The sequence below is a fragment of the Scyliorhinus torazame genome, chromosome 18 (genome assembly GCF_047496885.1).
Source record: "Scyliorhinus torazame isolate Kashiwa2021f chromosome 18, sScyTor2.1, whole genome shotgun sequence".
Taxonomy (NCBI): Eukaryota; Metazoa; Chordata; class Chondrichthyes; order Carcharhiniformes; family Scyliorhinidae; genus Scyliorhinus; species Scyliorhinus torazame.
In genome coordinates, this window is record NC_092724.1 from 86,422,802 (window position 1) to 86,442,624 (window position 19,823).

At 49.9% G+C, this 19,823-nt stretch overlaps 2 protein-coding genes across 2 annotated transcripts in view; both read left to right on the forward strand.

Annotated features, from left to right (window-relative positions):
* Window positions 1-19,823, forward strand: part of fads6 (fatty acid desaturase 6) — a 1,169,976-nt gene that overhangs the window by 702,180 nt on the left and 447,973 nt on the right. The window lies entirely within an intron of this gene.
* Window positions 1-19,823, forward strand: part of LOC140395756 (fas-binding factor 1 homolog) — a 245,221-nt gene that overhangs the window by 70,746 nt on the left and 154,652 nt on the right. Inside the window, exons 7-8 of the mRNA XM_072483912.1 lie at window positions 4,392-4,442; window positions 14,594-14,738. Of these exons, the coding sequence (XP_072340013.1) occupies window positions 4,392-4,442; window positions 14,594-14,738 (196 nt within the window). The remainder of the gene's footprint in view (window positions 1-4,391; window positions 4,443-14,593; window positions 14,739-19,823) is intronic.

The window sequence follows — 19,823 nt, forward strand, 5'->3', positions numbered from 1 at the left end:
TAAAGGGCTCTCCTCTTATAAACGTCCTTGCCCTATCCATGTACAAGTCACTCACTCCCTCTCCCACTCGTGGTTCTTCTGCCAAGCGTCCACTAGTGTCCTCCTCTACTTCCACAATGCTTTCATGCTCTGTTCCTTGTATCGTTAAACCCATCGCGGTATTTTCCCTCACATCTTTACTGATTTCCACATGTCTGTCCCCGGTAAAATATTAGCTTCCCACTTTGAGTGCCTACCATCCAAGAGGCCCTTCAGTCTTCCAGCCTCTAAGAGGTGTGAGGGCTATGGAGGATTATCTTTCCCATCAGTGTGATGGATTCTGATGCATTTATTGCCCATGAGGCGCATGCTAAAGCCCACATGCGTTGTTGCATGCCTGTGGCTACCACATCCATTTGGGTGGAGTAATATCCTACTGGTCTTAATCTATCCCCATGCCTCTGGGCTACTACAGCGGCTTGCATTCCACTATTCTCCTGGCAGAAGATGTGGAATGGCTTATTGAAGTCCGGCAACCCCATGGCGGGCGCCTTCACCATCATTTGCTTTAGATTGGAAAAAGCCTGCCCCCACCCCCCCCCACTCTATCGTGTCTTTGCTAGCCTTCCTCCACTTTGTTAAATCTTGTAGGGGTTTTGCAATGGCTGCATACCCTTCCACTATATTTTAAATTCGCCGACTATTGCTGCATTAGTGAAAGTTGCATTTTTGTCAACTGTTTGACTTAAATTACTTCAACAAAGATCTCAAAGATTATAATTTCAGACAGAAACCATCAATGCTTGAAACAGACACACACAAATATCATTCATACACAAGCAGTGAAACATATCAATAAACAAATGAAATACGTAAATGTCCTTGCATTTTCTTTTCTACACTTCAGGTATCTGTAATTAAAAACTCAAAATTACTTCTCCAGAAAGATAAACCTTAATGATAACATGACTCTACAAACTTCCACATAACAAACGAAGCACACGATTCTTTTGCTTGTAAAGTTAAACAGTTGATCATCAGCCTTCTCTCGCTGCTACAGAATCTTAAGGAGATAAAGCACTGCAAGCTCACACTCTCTTGGCTAAAACAATAAACAGGATCCTCCACTCTTCTTCGCTATAAGACTTACATTATTTATTTGATTCATTTATCTTTTTCTTTTCATTCAAGCCCAATCTTCAACAATTGATTCATAGGCATCGCCTATCCTTTGTTAAATTCAAATCTCAAAGGCATTTCACCCAAACACATTATGAGCTGCAAAACCTTGTATCAAGTAATCTAGACACATTGGTTTTCAAATTGCCCAGAAACCTATCAATTGCATGCTGATATAGTCAACGTTTGTGCTCCAATTTATTTTCCTTTATCCGTTATTTTTCCTTCAAACTGATTCAAATTCAAGTTTGAAAGAAATCTTATCAGTTCACCTTTAACTTGTTTTGAAAAATTTAAATTGGCTCACCGCCGAACTGCAAGGGGCTGTACCAGGGTGTAGATTGGCTGCCTCTCCCTCTGAATTATCAGTGATGTTTCTCCATGGCTGCCCTTGGAGTGGCAGTCATGGGGTTTAAATCTTGTTGTACATGCAGGCTCAGAATAATGACACCAGCGTTGTCTGTCTTTTCAATAGTCTGAGCCTCCCTCCATTTCTCACTGCTCCTCGCTTCAGAGACGTTTTTTCATCAGTCTGTCTTTGCCCACCCAACATTAGCTCATACTGTGTTGCATGTGTCCTGCTTCCTACTTCGCAGCTTTTTCCCTTCTTTGGGTCGCACAATTTATTGCTCTGACCGTCTGATACGCAACTCCTCTTCTACTGAGTAGCAAACTAAAACATACTCACCCGCATAGGAGACGTATCATTCTGCTGGAGTCCTGTGGGCTACCCTGCTCGCAGTGCCAAAATCAGTAGGAGCATTTTCAGAGACAGAGGCTTTTATGTGGGGGATTTTCCCCACCGAATTGCAGTTCAACTATCACAAAGACACGTGGAGACAGCAACTCTGGTTCCGACGCCTTAACTTTCCACACTTGGTTCAACGTGCGCGGGTGAATGATTTGGATAAACGCCAAAACCATTCTACTTTGCATTGCTTCAGGTTCAACAGTTATCCAATTTCCAAAAATCAGTAGCCCACCCCAGTTGGACTCAATCCAATCCTTGTAACTGTAGATTTTACCTTGACCAATGAATGTTACTTTAGGCAGCATGGTGACTGCATGATCAGCTCGTGATTTAGCCCCATTCTGTTCCCTGGCCATCTGTTGTTTTTCAAGACCCTCGCATTCCCTGTCTCTTGCTCTCCCCTACTCCCATTTTTCTTATCTGTGGTTCCTGCTCGTACCATTCTCTGTCTAAGCGCAGGCTGCTGGAGCTGCTGATTAAAAACTGCTGACTGAGCTGGCTGTGTTATTGCTGACCACATTAGTTCTGTCTAATTCTGTCTGTCTTAGGAATGTGGTCAAGTTAGCTAACCTAAATCCCATCATACATTGCGGCCAATACTATTAGCAAGAGTTTAAATGCTTGTTACTGCTATGTTCTCAGAATACATGTTTAATGGTTAATAATGATTACTGGACATACTTTCCATGATTAGTTTCAATCCTCAATAAAATAACTTATGTAGAGCAATTCTCGTGTTATCCTAGTTATCTGGTTTTAAGAGGTCTCATCCCAAGACCCCCCCCCCCCCCCCCCCCCCCCCCACCACCTGCTTTCAGCCCTCCTTCAGGGTTGCACTAGAAATGGGGTTTTTGGTTACTGGATTTGTTTATTGTCACGTGTACCGAGGTACAGTGAAAAGTATTTTTCTGCGAGCAGCTCAAACAGATCAATTTGTATATGAAAATAAAATAAAATACATAATAGGGCAACACAAGGTACACAATGTAAATACATAGACACTGGCATCAGGTGAAGCATACCGCAGTGTAGTATTAATCAGGTCTGTCCATAACTGTTAGCTGCTGGGGGGAGGGGGGGGGGAAGTGGGTTTTTTGTTGGGTCTTTTGTTGGGTGTTGTTGGGTGGAGAGGGGTTCGGAGGTTTTGTTGTTTTGTTTTGCTTTGTTGGATTGTATGCTTAAAATGTTAAAAATCAAATTTTTAAAAAATTGGAACCTGGGTTGGTACCTGAGATGAGAGGGTTGCCCTATGATGAGGGACTGAGTAAATAAATTGAGCCATTATTCGCTGGAGCTTAGGAGCACGAGAGCTGTTCTCATTGAAACATACAAGAGCCTGAAGGGGCTTGACAGGTTAGGCAATGAGAGGTTGTTTTGTACTGGGAGAGGAATTTGGAACACGGGGGCACAGTTTCTGGGGTTGAAAGTTTAGGCCTGAGATGAGGAGAGATGTCTTCACTAAGAGGGATGTGAATCTTTGGAATTGTCTACCTCAGAGGGTTGTAGATGCTCCATCATCGGGTTTATTCATGACTTAGCGTGATATATTTATGAGGGAATCGGGAATATGGGGAGCAGGCGGGAAAGTGGTGTTGAGGTAGAAGATGGTATTTATAATAATTTTTATTGTCACAAGTAGGCTTACATTAACACTGCAATGAAATTAGTGTGAAAAGCCCCTAGTCGCCACATTCCGGCGCATGTTCAGGTACACAGAGGGGGAATTCAGAATCCAAATTGCCTAACAGCATGTCTTTCGGGACTTGTGGGAGGAAACCGGAGCACCCGGAGGAAACCCACGCAGACACGGGGAGAACGTACAGACTCCGCACAGACCCAAGCCGGGAATCGAACCTGGGACCCTGGAGCTGTGAAGCAACAGTGCTACCCACTGTGCTAGGGCCGAATGGTCGACTCCTGCTCCTGCATCTTATGTTCCTACATTTGGGGTAGCACAGTGGTTAGCACAGTTGCTTCACAGCACCAGGGTCCCAGGTTCGATTCCCGGCTTGGGTAACTGGCTGTGCGAAGTCTGCACGTTCTCCCTGTGTCTGCCGAGTTTTCTCCAAGTTCACCGGTTTCCTCCCACAGTCCAAATATGTGCAGGTTAGATGGATTGGCCATACTAAATTGCTCTTATTGTCCAAAAAGGATAGGTGGAGTACTGGGTCGGGGATAGGGTGGAGGTGTGGGCTTAAGTGCTAACCACTGCACCACAGTGCTGCCGGGATATACCTTCTTAAGGACGCTGAGATATGAAACCCATCTGTTTTTATCTTCATCGTCCTCTCTCCTCCTAACAACGCCTTTAACAGAAATGCTTTTGGTTTGTACATTGGGAACAAAATAGCTGAACTGATTACAGGTGTAGTTCTGTTGATGTTAAAATGCAGGAAGCAGTGCTGCGTGCTGTTACAGGACTGTCTTGCAGCATTACACCACCACTGAATTCAAGGGAGCTTTACTGTTTTCTTTTGTGCAGGAGTCAGAGATTTCAGATGCTGATCCTCAGGCTTTGCTAGTAACCATGAAGGTAAGAAAGGTTTGCTAAGTTGTTACAGTCAGTATTGTAGTTTTGTTGCAGTGAACCTATTCAATAACGGAGAGCAGGGAGTGATTGTGAACCTGAAGCGTAACTCTTTGGGTTCAGATCATAGCTCATCTACCACAGTTGAGCTCCCAGATTACATTTCAATCCTGTTCCCAATTTGGGTAGTGCTCTGAAAAAGAGTCATATGGACGCAAAATGTTAACTGTGTTTCTCTCTCCACAGATGGAGATGTAGGAGATATTGGTTAAGAGTTAAAAGTGTTTCATTTTATTTTTAAGCATTGTTTAACTGGTAATTGTAAGCTGTATTTCTGTGCTGTTAAAGTTAATTTAATACTCTTAATAATAACGTTTGTTTTAATATGCCATATCCTTATTTGTGCGTGAAATCATTCCTGGAGCGAAGTATCCTTTCCTCACAGTTTTACAAATCTAAAAACAAAAGATTTGGGTTCCAGTCCAGTGTCCTAGCCACTGTTGGGGTCTGGTCTGAGATTGGAATAGATGTGTGTGACAGGCCAGTAGGGCATGAAAGCTCAGAAAGGCACAATGCCATGTTGCCCTGAAAACAGCAAATACCAGGCCACCCAGCCAAAATGTTGCCCCCCCAGCGTCATCAGTCTGTGCTCAAATAGATAATCGGGTTCTTGCATGCATGTGGGCAGACATAGGTTATGTGTTGTGCCGCACAAAGTAGGAAACCTTACTTAGTTATGTGCTTTCTTCATTGTCAGAAAGCGTGGAATGTGAAAAAGTAGCAGGTTACTGCAGCCAGTAGTCCAGTAGTATGATTATGAAGGATGTGGCCATGCATGATCAGCAGTGGAAGGCTGAGTCTTCATCCAGATGTTCAGAAAAGGTTCACCATGGAGTGTAGTTATCATGGGCCCTCCCAACATTTGTTGTCCATTCAGAGGTGCATTTGAGAAAGTTGTGATGATCTGACTTCTTGAGAAGATGGGCAGCACGGTAGCACAAGTGGCTAGCACTGTGGCTTCACAGTGCCAGGGTCCCAGATTCGATTTCCCGCTGGGTCACTGTCTATGCGGAATCTGCACGTTCTTCCCGTGAGTGCGCGGGTTTCCCCCGGGTTCTCCGGTTTCCTCCCACAGTCCAAAGACGTGCAGGTTAGGTGGATTGGCCATGATAAATTGCCCTTAGTGACCAAAAAAGATGAGATGGGGTTATTGGGTTACGGGGATAGGGTGAAAGTGAGGACTGAAGTGGGTCGGTGCAGACTCGATGGACCGAATGTCCTCCTCCTGCACTGTATGTTCTATGTTAAGATGCAGGTGTAGTTCCACGCATAGTCATGCGTGGAAGGCAGTGAAATGCACATGAGTGTTCTTTAATGAAAGCACAGCAACCCTCCACAGGACAGGATGTTATGAGTCTTTGAGTGAAGCTCGCACATGTGGGAGTTCCCATTTGATTGAAGCCTATGCCCTTCTTGTTACATTCCTTATCTTGTTCTTCAAGATAGCCAAGGACGAAGTGTTGACAAAGAACATAAAACTATATGTTTAAATCAAAACTAATTTATTTTACACGACTTAACTTGATTTGGTTCGCACATTCTACTCAGTAACAGATAACAAAATAATAGTACTGAATCTGTGATACAGGAATTAATAATCTCTCTAATATATAAACTGCACTCTACCTCAACCTCACACTATCCTTCTACATCAAATTCTCCATCAGCTTCTCCCAGCATGCCTAGAGACGCAGCCTTTTATAAGATCGCTCATCTAGTGTTGATATACATGAACATCCCCTTGTTAACCCTTGACTATACTTGGACTATACATATCAGGCTGTTGGAGAGGCTGTGGACTGACAAGGGGGCCCCAGTGAGTTGCAGCAATGAATGTTGTAGATGTCACACATTTGTCGTGTTAGGTACACTGGTCTAACACTGGATGCAGCTTAGATCAGAAAGATACTCCAGACAGCGCCTTGATGGGCGGGATTGAAGCCTGACTGGTGGCCTTGTGAGTTGAGGTATCAGGAGGCGGCAAAACAACAGAAGGAAACGGAGAAGAATGTGGTTGCGGGCAGGCAACTTTGCACAGTGTCCATCTGCTCCGTCGCACAACAGAACCATCAGCCAGATGCACAACATACGAGCGGGAGGCAGCCTGTAGAACAACAACAGCTGGAGCTGACCAGCCTCCATCAGGGATCTTGACCCCGAACATGTATCTGACGGGGATAACGCGGGCAAATCGGTGGCATGAGCATCATAGCCCTGTTTTTGCTGGTCTCTGCAGCACCGGGAGGTGATCCAGGTTGGGCACGTGTATGGTTGGAAGTATCATTCGCAGGTCCCTGTTCATCAGGAGTTGAGCCGGTGATATGCCAGTGGACAGTGGGGTTGCCCTGTACACAAGCAGCACAAGGTGAATGTCAGAAGCAGAATCCGCGGCCTTGCAGATGAGCTGCTTCACTCTGTGCACCCCTTTCTCAACTTTTCCGTTTGACTGCGGATAGTGCGGCTGGAGGTGACGTGTTTGAACTGATACGACTGGACAGACCGAGACCATGGCTGCTGAAGCACGGGCCATCGTCACTCATGACAGTGAGTGGGATACCATGCCTGGAGAACGTCTCCTTACAGGCCTTGATGACGGTCCGCGATGTGAGGTCTGAGAGCTTCACGACTTCAGGGTAATTGGAAAAGTAATCAATGATTAATACGTAATCATGACCATTTGCATGAAAGAGGTCAATGCCAACCTTGGACCACGGAGAGGTTTCGATTTCATGCTGCTGAAGTGTCTCCTTACTCTGCGCTGGCTGGAAGAGTTGACAGGTCGCACAGTTAAGGACCATGTTCACGATGTCCTGGCTGATCCCGGGCGAATAGACAGCCTGCCTGGCTCTGCGTCTGCACTTTTCCACACCCAGGTGGCCCTCATGGATTTGACGGAGTACCAAGCTCTGGAGACTGTGTGGAATTACAATCCGGTCCAGTTTGAGGAGGATACCATCAACCACCGACCCGTCGGGTCGTCCTTTACATTGAAAATTTGAGGGCACTGCTCTTTTTGCCAGCCATTGGCTAGGTGGTGCATAACACGCTGCAAGAGGGAGTCTTTGGCTGTCTCCTCACGGATACGAATCACCTTCTCATCTGATGCCGGGAGGGTGCGAGCACATAGCTGCACCTGTGACTCAACCTGTGACTTAATTTGCCGGATGACGTTCAGTGGTTCTCTAGGCACGGTGATGGAGCGGAACAATGAATCGGCAATGATGAACCCTTGCCAGGCGTGGAGACCAGGTCAAAGTGGTACCTTCTGAGTTTGAGGAGGATGCGCTGCAACCGAGGCGTCATGTCATTAAGGTGCTTGTGGATAATGTGGACCAGTGGCCTGTGATCCGTCTCGAGTGTGAATGTCGGCAGGCCATAGACATAGTCGTGAAACTTGAGAATGCCAGTGAGAAGGCCCAGGCATTCCTTCTCAATTTGTACATACCTTTGTTCTGTGGGCATCATTGCCCTTGATGCGTAGGCAACCGGTGCCCAGGATGAAGTGTCATCGCGTTGCAGCAGGACCGCACCGATGCCATCCTGGCTCGCATCTGTCGAGATTTTTGTTTCCCTGTCTGGGTCGAAAAATGCCAAATACGGGTGCAGTGGTGAGCTTGGCTTTCAGCTCCAACCACTCTGCACTGATGGGCCGACTTCCACTCGAAGGCAGTGGACTTCTTCACTAGGTTTCGTAGGACCGTGGGGTGTGAGGCCATGTTTGGGATGAACTTGCCCAGAAAATTGACCATGCCCAGGAAGCACAATACCGCCGTCTTGTCTTCCGGGACCTTCATGGCTGCGATGGCCTTGCCCTCGTCTGTGTCCGGGCGCACGCCCTGCTGAGAGATCTGGTCTCCTAGGAACTTGAGTGTCGACATGCCAAAGCAACATTTGGCCCTGTTGAGCTTAAGGCATTGGCGTGGACAGGGCGGAATATCTGCTGGAGACGGGAAACATTCTCCTCAGGGGTCGTGGACCATATGATGACGTCGTCCATGTACACACGAACCCCTTCAGTGCCCTCCATCATCTGCTCCATGATGTGATGAAATATCTCCGATGCTGAGACGATGCTGAACTGCATACGGTTATAGCAGTACCTGCCAAATGGCGTGTTGAAGGTGCAAAGCTTTCTGCTGGACTCATCCAGCTGGATTTGCCAGAATCCATGTGACGCATCTAACTTCGTAAAAATCCGAGCATGTGCCATCTCACTGGTGAGTTCCTCCCGCTTCGGGATGGGGTAGTGTTCACGCATTATATTCTGGTTGAGATCCTTGGGATCAATGCAGGTGCGCAGGTCTCCAGAGGGTTTTTTAACCACCACCATCGAGCTGACCCAGCCAGTCAGTTTGGTTACCCTGGAAATGATCCCCTGCGGCTGCAGCTCCTTGAGCTGTTCCTTCAGGCGCTCCTTCAGCGGAACCGGGACCCGGTGTGGTGCATGGACCACTGGCTTGGCATCAGGTCGCAATAGGACCTTGTACTGATCTGGCAAAGTGTCCATCCCATCAAACACATCTGGATACTGAGCGAGGATGTCGTCAATGCCAGCTTGAAGATCCACGTTGGAGGATGCCGTTGAATAAACCCGCTGCACCAGGTTTAGCTTTTTGCAGGCATGCGCGCCCAGTAGGGATGCCCTGTCCGGCTTGACAATTTCAAACCTTAGCCATGCATGGGTACTCTGGTTGGAAACGTATAGATGGCAGGACCCCAGTGCCGTGATGGCATTACCGTTATAGTCCAGGAGCTGGCAGGCAACTGGAAGGACCTTGGGGGGCTTCTTGATGCGTTTGAAGTCTGCCTGTGAGAGGAGGTTGGCAGAAGCACCTGTGTCCAGCTTGAACTGGATGGAGCAGCGGTTGATCTGCATCACCGCACGCCATTCGTCCTCCGAATCCACAGCGAGGATGGACTGAATGCGAGATAAGTTAGGTGTGGCATGTTCACGTGTGGTAATGATGCCCACTCGGTAGGCGGACTCCAGGCACTCATCCTCTGGATCTATTGTACTGCCAGGATCAGAATCCTGTAATCGTCGTTGCACATTCTGGACGCACCGTCGTCGGAATTGGGAGCGCTGGACTCTGACTGGTGGTGCAGACCTGCACAAGGCTGCATAGTGTCCAGGCTTCCCGCAGTTTAAAGGTCACCTGCCTCTTGCAAGGCAGTGCCCCTTTAAGTGGACGTTGCCACAGTTCGAGCACGTCATGACGTCGGCGTCGTGACGCAGTGTATGTTGTCGCACATGCACAGTGCGGTCGGCAGACATCTGCACCTGCGCATTGTGGGTGTCGGCCGCTTCGTTATCCCGTTCGCATCGCGCTTGCGTGGGGCTCTGGGAAAAGCGCGCGAAATGGCCGCCGTCTTCAATGCTGAGGCTCTGCATCCGGGAGATAGCCTGCACACTCACTGCCTCATGAGAGGCAAGTCTCTCATTTTCAGCCAATTTGTATTGGGAATACCGATTTTATGCATGCTCATACACTGTGCATGTTTCAATCGTGACTGGCAGGGTCATGTGCTTGATTTTTAAGAGCTGCTCTCTCAGAGGATCAGAGTGAACTCCAAACACGATTTGGACTCTGATCATGGAGTCAGCAATATCACCAAAGTTGTCGGACAGCACTAGCAGGCGGAGGCTAGTTAAGAAGGCATTGAAAGATTCATCTTTACCTTGAAGACGTTGTTTGAATATGCAGCGCTCGAAGATTTCATTGGTGTCCACTTCACAGTGACTATCGACCTTGTCCAGGATGGTCTGAAACTTTGTCTTGTCCTGGCCTTCGCTGAAGGTAAATGAGTTGAAGAGTTTGATGGCTTGAATACCTGTTGTTGAGAGGAGAAGAGCGATCTTTCTTGCATCAGACGCACCCTCGAGGTCTGAAGCTTCGATGTACAGCAGAAACATTTGCTTGAATATCCGCCAGTTGGCACTGAGATTGCCGGAGGTCCTGAGCTGGTGAGGAGCCTGAATCTTCTCCATGGTGCCGGTATACATTTGCTGGTTGTCACGGAACGGACTGAGGTAAGCCACCTTAAATTAGTAGTCTCCTGGTATCATGTCATGTTAGGTACACGGGTCGAACACTGGCTGCAACTGGATGCAGCTTAGATCAGAAAGATACTTCAGACCTTGAAGTTAGTTCAATCAGGTTTATTGAACTAATAGCACAGATAGCACAGTTCTCTGTGAGTTCGACTCTCTGTTAACTGAAGTGTGGTTACTCTGTCTGACTGAACCAGACGAGCTCTTAGCCATGTGGTGGAAGTGTGAGATTGTAACAACACCCTTGACTGACACTCTCGATGTTCATCAGTGGAAAGAGGCGGAGTGTGAGTGCCTTGTGTCTTTTATCGTCAGATCCTACCCCTGAGTGTCCTGTCTGCTTATCGGTCATGTCCTGTTCTCTGTGTCCATTAGCTGCTTGTCTGTATATCATTATGTGTGTGTCTGCATATCATAACAACATTGATCTCACTTTGTGTTGATTATGACTGTAGAAGAAAGTGGATGGTATGGGGAGCACGGTGTGGCTTTTTCCTGCACAGTGTCAAATCAATGAACTTCTTTTGGCCCAGATATGAGTTTATCCGCAGATCTGGGGTGGGATTCTCCCCTAACCAGCGGGGTGGGCCGTACTGGCGCCGAGGAGTGGCGTGAACCACTCCCGCGTCGGGTCGCCCGGAAGGTGCGAAATCCTCCGCACTTTCAGGACCTAGGTCAGTGGCGGCGGGATTGGGGCTGCGCCAGCCGCTGCTGAAGGGCTTGGCGCCGAAGGGCCTCCGCCGGCCAGCGCGAGTTGACGCATGCGCGGGAGCGCCAGCGTGTGCTGGCGTCATCCCAGTGCATGCGCAGGGGGGTTCTTCTCCGCGTTGGCCATGGCAGACCGTTACACTGGCCGGAGCGGAGGTAAAGAATGCCCTCACGGCACAAGCCCGCCTGCGGATCGGTGGGCCCTGATCGCGGGCCAGGCCACCGTGCCCCCCCCCAGGCCAGATCCTGCCGCGCCCCCCCCGAGGACTCCGCAGGCCACCCGCAGAGCCAGGTTCCGCCGGTAAGGACCTGGTGTATTTCACGCCAGCGGGACCCACCGAAAACGGACGGCCACTCGGCCCATCGTGGGCCGGAGAATCGCCGGGGGAGGCCGCTGCCAACGGCCCCCGACCGGCGCGGTGTGAGTCTCGTCCCCGCCGAAAAAAAGGCGGGGGGTTGGAGAATCCCGCCCCAGTAATCTCAACTCACACTGCACACGTACATTCTTGAAATGGTGGACAGGCTTTGGCTAGACACTAAATAGTTTCCAGCTATTTGCGGTGGAGTTGTTGTCTTCTGTGTCTATGACGTAACAAATGTGGGACAATTGATGTATTCCCTCACGTGACCAAAGAGTAACAGAGGTGATGCACCAGTGGGCGGCTGATTGAGACATCCACAAAAGTCTTCACCAGACCCCTGGGAAGAGCCAGCCACATAGAAATTGACGGCCATGATAACCTTGAGTGTAAGAGGCAGGGCATGGCTGATTGCAGCATGAGATTTTACTTCGCCGTGGAACAGATGTCTCAAACTGTTTCTCTTGAAATTCAGAGCTATTTCAAATACTGCCTCTCGGTCTTGTTGAGAAAACTTCTTTGGAGATAATACCCTCTTCTTTTTGCTGCTCTCTATGTTGGCTCTGTCAACTCCTGGCCAGATACCCTGGCTCTAGCTGTATGTTGCTGCTACTGCCCTCTCTCTATCTCTTATGTGGGAATGTCCCATGCCCAATCTTTTCACATACTCTTCTCCCAGAGAGCCAAGCATTCTTTTGGCTGCCCAAAGCAAGAAATAATCTGAGGAGCCACACAAATCTGTCCTCCCTCCAACACAATTCCCCACTCCTCCCTCCCTTGCGATCAGCAACCAACCTCTGTCTCTGAAGTAGGCTCCCGAGTTTAAAATGCCACATTGAAGAGCTCTGCACAAAGGATACACAAGTTTTATGAGGCCTTCATAAGCATTTATGCTGGCATCATAAATTTGTGACTCCCACATTGTGGTTTCTCTAGAGAATGGAATCAGTAGTGCCTTGGGTTGAAAACAAACAAAGTAAGTGCTGCATTCTCTTGGAAAAATGTGGATGGCCCTTTCATGGAGTTACAGGGATGCAATTTTTTTTTTTCATTTGTCCTTTGTAAATGTGTGTCGAATTCACTTACAGCCATCGCACAAAGCTCCGCCCCTTTGTTGCTCAAATCATTGAGAAGCTTCTGGAAATTTCCTCAGCGTTGGTGCCAGGGGAGAAACCGTCTCCCCCGAGTCTCCCCCGTCTCCCCGAGTCTCCCCCGTCTCCCCGAGTCTCCCCCAGTCTCCCTGAGTCTCCCCGTCTCCCCGAGTCCCCCCGTCTCTTCGTCTCCCCCGTCTCTTCGTCTCCCCCGTCTCCCCGCGTCTCCCCCGTCTCCCCGCGTCTCCCCCGTCTCCCCGCGTCTCCCCCGTCTCCCCGAGTCTCCCCCGTCTCCCCTGTCTCCCCGAGTCTCCCCGAGTCTCCCCCGAGTCTCCCCGAGTTTCCCCATCTCCCCGACTCTCCCCGTCACCCTCGTCTCGCCGAGTCTCCCCCATCTCCCCGAGTCTCCCCCGTCTCCCCGAGTCTCCCCGTCTCCCCGAGTCTCCCAGTCTCCCCGTCTCCCCAGTCTCCCCCGTCTCCCCGAGTCTCCCCCATCTCCCCGAGTCTCCCCCGTCTCCCCGAGTCTCCCCCGTCTCCCCGAGTCTCCCCCGTCTCCCCGAGTCTCCCCCGTCTCCCCGAGTCTCCCCCGTCTCCCCGAGTCTCCCCCGTCTCCCCGAGACTCCCCGAGTCTCCCCCGTCTCGCCGAGTCTCCCCGTCTCCCCAAGTCTCCCCCGAGTCTCCGGGTTTCCCCGTCTCCCTGAGTCTCCCCCGTCTCCCCGAGTCTCACCGAGTCTCCCCCGTCTCCCCGAGTCTCCCCCAGTCTCCCCATAGTCTCCCCGTCTCCCCGAGACTCCCCCGTCTCCTCCGACTCCCCGAGTCTCCCCTGTAGCCCCGGGTCTCCCCGAGATTCCCCCATCTCCCCGAGATTCCACCATCTCCCCGAGTCTCCCCCGTCTCCCTGAGTCTCCCCGAGACTCCCCCGAGTCTCCCCCGTCTCCCCGAGTCTCCCCCGTCTCCCCGAGTCTCCCCCGTCTCCCCGAGTCTCCCCCGAGTCTCCCCCGTCTCCCCGGGTCTCCCCGTCTCCCCGAGATTCCATCATCTCCCCGAGTCTCCCCCGTCTCCCCGAGACTCCCCCGTCTCCCTGAGTCGCCCCGTCTCCCCGAGTCTCCCCAAGTCTCCCAGTCTCCCCGAGTCTCCCCCGTCTCCCCGAGACTCCCCCGTCTCCTCGAGTCTCCCCGAGTCTCCCCCGTCTCCACGAGTCTCCCCCGTCTCCCCGAGACTCCGCCGTCTCCCCGTCTCGCCGAGTCTCCCCCATCTCACCGAGTCTCCCCGAGTCTCCCCGTCTCTCCGAGTCTCCCCGGGTCTCCCCGTCTCCCCGAGTCTCCCCTGTCTCCCCGAGTCTCCCCCGAGTCTCCCCGAGTTTCCCCATCTCCCCGACTCTCCCCGTCTCCCCGAGTCTCCCCGTCACCCTCGTCTCGCCGAGTCTCCCCCATCTCCCCGAGTCTCACCGAGTCTCCCCGAGTCTCCCCCGTCTCCCCGAGTCTCCCCCGTCTCCCCGAGTCTCACCGAGTCTCACCGAGTCTCCCCGAGTCTCCCCCGTCTCCCCGAGTCTCCCCCGTCTCCCCGAGTCTCCCCGTCTCCCCGAGTCTCCACCGTCTCCCAGAGTCTCCCCGAGTCTCCCCCGTAAAAAAATAGTAAATGTGTGTCGACCTAAGCATGCCAATATTTTATTGCTCATCCCTATTAAGAACCAATCACAAGGTGTAGGCAGGGGTGCAGCTTGCATGGTCTTTTTTCTGCTGCAGGTTCGCACATTACAACTGTGTTGAACTCCGTTTGCTTGACCATGGTACCATTTGAACTCTCAACCTCTGGGTTGCTAATCCAGTGCAACATGCACCAGGCTTCTTTTACCTTCTTTTCTTTTTGCATGCTTTCTTTGTGTAGGATATTGACGATATGGATGCCGACCTCTTTGGAAAAAGTAAGAAACTGCATTCTGTTCCAAGTCAACCCACTGGAAACGCTGCTGAGACAGAAAGTTCCACATTAGAATCCGCTAGAACCACACACAAACCAGCAGCAGCAAAAGGTAACTATGAGCAACAAAACAAACATTAGAAAATATGTAATGCTACAGTTAGAACCCAAACAAACAAAACAGAATCATGTTTCAAGTGGAGGGAGCCCTGCAACAAAATGCAGGAATTCTGTGTCCAAATAAATGTCCAATTAGAGAAGAGTATTCTAACAAGCGTGCACGGGGGATAGTTTTGGAAAGCCACCTGTACAAGGTGAAGTGCCTTCAAAGGAGTGCTTTCCTTCGGTAAATGGTTTATTGCTCTCTTTCCTCTGGATTCTTTTCCTGTCTTGGATGAAAAATCTGGCTGTGTATATCTGGCTGGTTCATGGAAGAAATGTGAGAGCAGACTGGGATGCTTAATCCCTATGCTATCTGCAAACCTGTGCAGTGTAAAGAGAAGAGGCGGGCGCATTTTGTGCTGGTTTCTTCTGACCTGACATTGGAATTTACAAGCACCTGCCAGTCTACATACTTTCCTCACAAACAGCAACTAACCTCAATTTGACCTCCGGGCGTACTGATTTGCAGTACTTTAACTTTGTGGTCTTAAAGAAACAGGCAATACATTGTCCATTCAATTATATATTCCTGACTCACTATGTTAGGATTTGGGGCCCTAGGTTGGGTGGGAGAAAAACATGTCACTAGAGCACAGATCCGGAGATAAAGCCCTCATTCCCGTCTCCATCTGTTTTGAACAGAGTGGGAAACGGGGCAATGGTATACCATGGTTCTGTGCTGGGTTCCCTTTTGTGTGTCATTTATAGAAATTATATAGATGACTATGTAGGGGGTAGACTCAGTAAGTTTGCAATGCACAAAGTTGGCGGCGATTAACAATGAGGTTGAGTGTCTTGGGTTACAGGAAGATATAGATGAGATGGTCAAATGGGCAGAAAAGTAGCAGATGGAATTTAATCGTGGAAAGTGTGAGGTGATACACTTCTGAAGGAGCAATGTTACAAGGTAGTCTTCAATGAATGGCATGACACTGGGAAGTTCCGAGGAACAAAGGGACCTAGGCCTGTTTGTCCACAGATCTCTGAAGGCAGAAGGGCAGGTTAATATGGTGATGAAAAAGCCATATGGGACACTTGCCTTTATCAATCAAGGCATAAATTACAAAGGCAGGGAGATCATGTTGGAGGTGCATAGAACTTTGGTGAGGCCACACTGGAGTACTGTGTGAAATTCTGGTCACCACATTATAGGAAGGATGTTCTGGAATGCACTGCCCGAGAGGGCGGGTTGCCTCCCATCCTTTAAAAAAGTACCTGAATGAGCACTTGGCACATCATAACATTCAAGGCTATGGGACAATTGCTGGGAAATGGGATTAGGTAGGTAGGTCAGGAGTTTCATGCGTTGGTGCAGACTCGATGAGCCGAAGGGTCTCTTCTGCGCTGTATTATTCTGTGATTCTGTCTTTTTCTGTGATTTGAAATGTTAAGTGACCATTAAACAATGAAGTTGCCAGGTTGTTACTTCTGACAACTGGTAAGCTATTAAGTGAAAGAACTTCATTGTAAAATGAAGAAATGTTTAGCTGGATTAGAATAGACTGTCTACTGGATAAAGTGCTATTCTGCATTGTACAATATTGAACATCCAGCCCAGTGTCTGATCCAGAGCTGATTGTTTACACTCTCCCCATGACTTTTTCTCATTTATTTATAGTACACAATGGTCATCCGTTTGACTGTGGGAAAACTTTGAGAGATGTCTGAGCTTTTGGCTGTGATCAAAGGCATTAATCAATTCTGTATTGCAGAATACTTTTACATAGATATTCAGGGGAAATGTGAGCTTGTTTATTTTGACAAATTTATGAGCTTTTCAAAGACTTCCAAATATCAAGCTTCAGTCTTCTGTTTTTAGTGGATTCTGGGAGAAGGTAATGGGTTTGGGTGGGGTGGTTAAGCGTGTAAAGGGCGTGAGGGTTAGGACACATTTACACATCTGCAGAACTGGGTCAATGTCTGCGAACGGAGGAAGGTCTTGTAATTTTGCTCTCTCGACAGCAGGCCTGTCTCAGGCTGTTCCTGCCTCTTCTGCAATCCCAATGGCGGGACAGAGCTGGGATTGCATGTTAGGGAAATTCCTGATTCCTGCTTCCATGATGAAAATCCAACCCAGGGTACTGGAGCAATGGGTTTCTTTGGGCTGAATGGAGTTTTTGAATATTGCCTTTTTGAATGAGATTGACCTCTACCACTGACTGACAGGGTGAAGATCAGGAGTCAAAGTCGTCATGTGGGGAAATTGCAGAGGGGATCTTTCTTTTTTTTTTTTAAACCTTTTTATTGGCATTTCACATATTTATAAACAGTTGTATATATACACATTACTTTTTTATCACCCGTGCTAATTTCCTTTATTATACAGAGATTTATTTTGTCCTTCGTTTAACTGACCCTATGGGCATTTTGTTGCCCTCTGGATCGGTCTATGGTTCTTTCTCTTCCCCCCCCCCCCCCCGATGTTTTAAAAAAAAATTCTTATTAGCTTACTCCTCGTTGCTGGCCTCCAACAGGTTTTGCAACAGGCCTGCAAACTGCCCCCAAGTATCCAGGGAGCCTTCCTCCGACCCTCGGATGGTGTTCTCAATCTTCTCCAGGTGGAGAAATTCCGAGAGGTCAGCGAGCCAGTCTGCAGCTGTGGGTGGTGCTGCCGATCGCCAGCCGAGCAGGATTCTCCGGCGTGCGATTAGGGAAGCGAAAGCTAGGGCGTTGGTCCCCTTCCCCATGTGTAACTCCGGCTGCTCCGATACCCCGAAGATTGCCACTATTGGGCTTGGCTTCACCCTCACCCCCAGAACCTTGGATATTGCCTCGGAAAAGGTTGCCCAGAACCCAGCAAGCTTGTGGCAAGCCCAAAACATGTGGGTGTGGTTGGCTGGGCCCCTCTGACACAGTTCACATTTGTTCTCCACCTCCGTGAAGAACCTGCTCATTCGGGTTCTGGTCAGGTGCACTCTGTGCACCACTTTGAGCTGCATTGGCAGGTGGAGGTGGAGTTAGCCCTGCTCAGTGCTTCGCTCCAGAGTCCCCACCCTATGTCCCCAGTTCGTCCTCCCATTTTTGTCTGGACTCGTCCAGTGGAGTCCGGGCTCTGTCCAGTAGCTGTCCGTATATTTTCCCACATAGCCTCCCCTTCTTGCTGCTTTTGCCTATCAGGTCCTCTAGTAGTGTGCTTTCTGGGGCCCCGGGGTACCCTACTGTCTCTTTGCGGAGGAAGTGTTTTATTTGGAGGTGTCTAATTTCCTGTCCTTTTGCTAGTTTCCACTTCCTCGTCAGTTCGTCTAGTGTCGCCAGTCTGCGCCCTACATAGAAGTCCCCGACCGTCAGTGTGCCCCTGTCCCGCCTCCATCTTTTGAAGCTGGTATCCAGCATGGCTGGGGGGAATCTGTGATTGCCGCATATGGGAGCCATGGGGGACATTTTGGTTATCCCAAAGTGTTGTCTCCGCTGAGTCCACGTTCTCAGCGTGGCCGCTACCACTGGGCTTGTGTGTATCTTGTTGATGAGGATGGGAGTGCTGCTGTAGCCAGGGCCCGGAGGGTCGTTCCTTTACAGGATGCCTCCTCCATTTGTACCCAGTCTGTGTCGGGTTCTTGTACCCATCCCCTCATTCTTTCTGCCGTTGCTGCCCAGTGGTAGTATTGCAGTTTTGGTAAGGCCAAGCCCCCTTTGATTTTCCTTCTTTGCAGTGTCGGTTTGGGAATTCTCGGGTTCCCCCCCCCCCCCCACACACACACACAAACGCCATTATTAGACTGTCTATGTTTTGGAAAAAGGCTTTGGGGATGAAGATCGGAATGGATCTAAACAGGAAGAGGAACCTTGGCAGTACGTTCATCTAGATTGCCTGCACTCTCCCCGTCAGGGAGAGTGGGAGTGAGCCCCACCTTTGAAAGTCTCTTCTTGCTTCCTCCACCAGGCTGTGGATCTGTGTCCAGTCTCTGGCTATTTGGATCCCCCGGTAACGGAATCTGTTCTGGCCCGTTTTGAACGGGAGCCCCTTCAGGTGTGTCCCTCCCCCTTTTGGGTTCCCTGGGAATGTCTCACTTTTGCCCAGGTAACGTTTGTAGCCCGAGAAGGTTCCAAACTCTTTCAGTATTTGCAGTATTGCCTTCAGTCCCTCCTGTGGCTTTGAGACATAGAGGAGCAGGTTATCTGCATAGAGTGAGAATCTGTGCTCTGTCTCCTCTCCTTCCAGCTTTTCACGTCCCGCAGGGCTATCTCCAGAGGTTCAATCGAGTGTTGACAGGGTGCAGCCCTGTCTTGTTCCTCTCTGCAGCTGGACGTATTTAGAGCTGGTGGTGTTAGTTCGGACGCTCGCTTTGGGAGCGTTGTACAGGAGCCTCACCCAGGCGGCGAACCCCGCTCCGAGCCCATACTGTTCCAGTACCTCGAGGTGGTATTTCTATTTGACTCTGTCGAAAGTCTCTGGTGTTCTCTCCCCGGGGTGGGGGGTCATTATTACATTCAGCAGCCGCCTGATGTTCGCTGTGAGCTGCCTACCCTTGACAAAGCCCGTTTGGTCCTCTGCGACCACCTCTGGTACACAGCCCTCCAGCCTTTTGGCCAGGACCTTTGCGAGTATTTTCGCATCCACGTTCAGCAGTGAAATGGGTCTGTATGATCCACATTCCGTCAGGTCTGTATCTTTTTTGGGTATCAATGAAATTGTGGCCTGCGCTAGCGTGGGGGGCAGGGTGCCCCTTGCCAGTGAGTCCGCGAACATGTCCCTTAGGTGTGGGGCCAGGACTGGTGCAAATATTTTGTAGAAGTCTGCCGGGAACCCGTCGGGTCCCGGTGCCTTCCCTGCCTGCATGGAGCTGACGCTCTCCATGATTTCTCCGAGATCTGTTGGTGCTTCCAGCTCCCCCCTTCTGTCAACCCCCAGAACTGGTAGTTCCAGTCGGTCTAGGAACTGGTTCATCCCCGCGCCCCCGTTGGGTGGCTCGGAGGCGTACAGAAGGTCTCAAATGCTCGATTGACCTCCTTTGGTTCTGTTACCAGTCTGCCTCTGCTATCCTTTACCTGCGCTATTTCCCTCGTGGCGGCCTGCTTTCTCAGCTGGTGAGCCAAT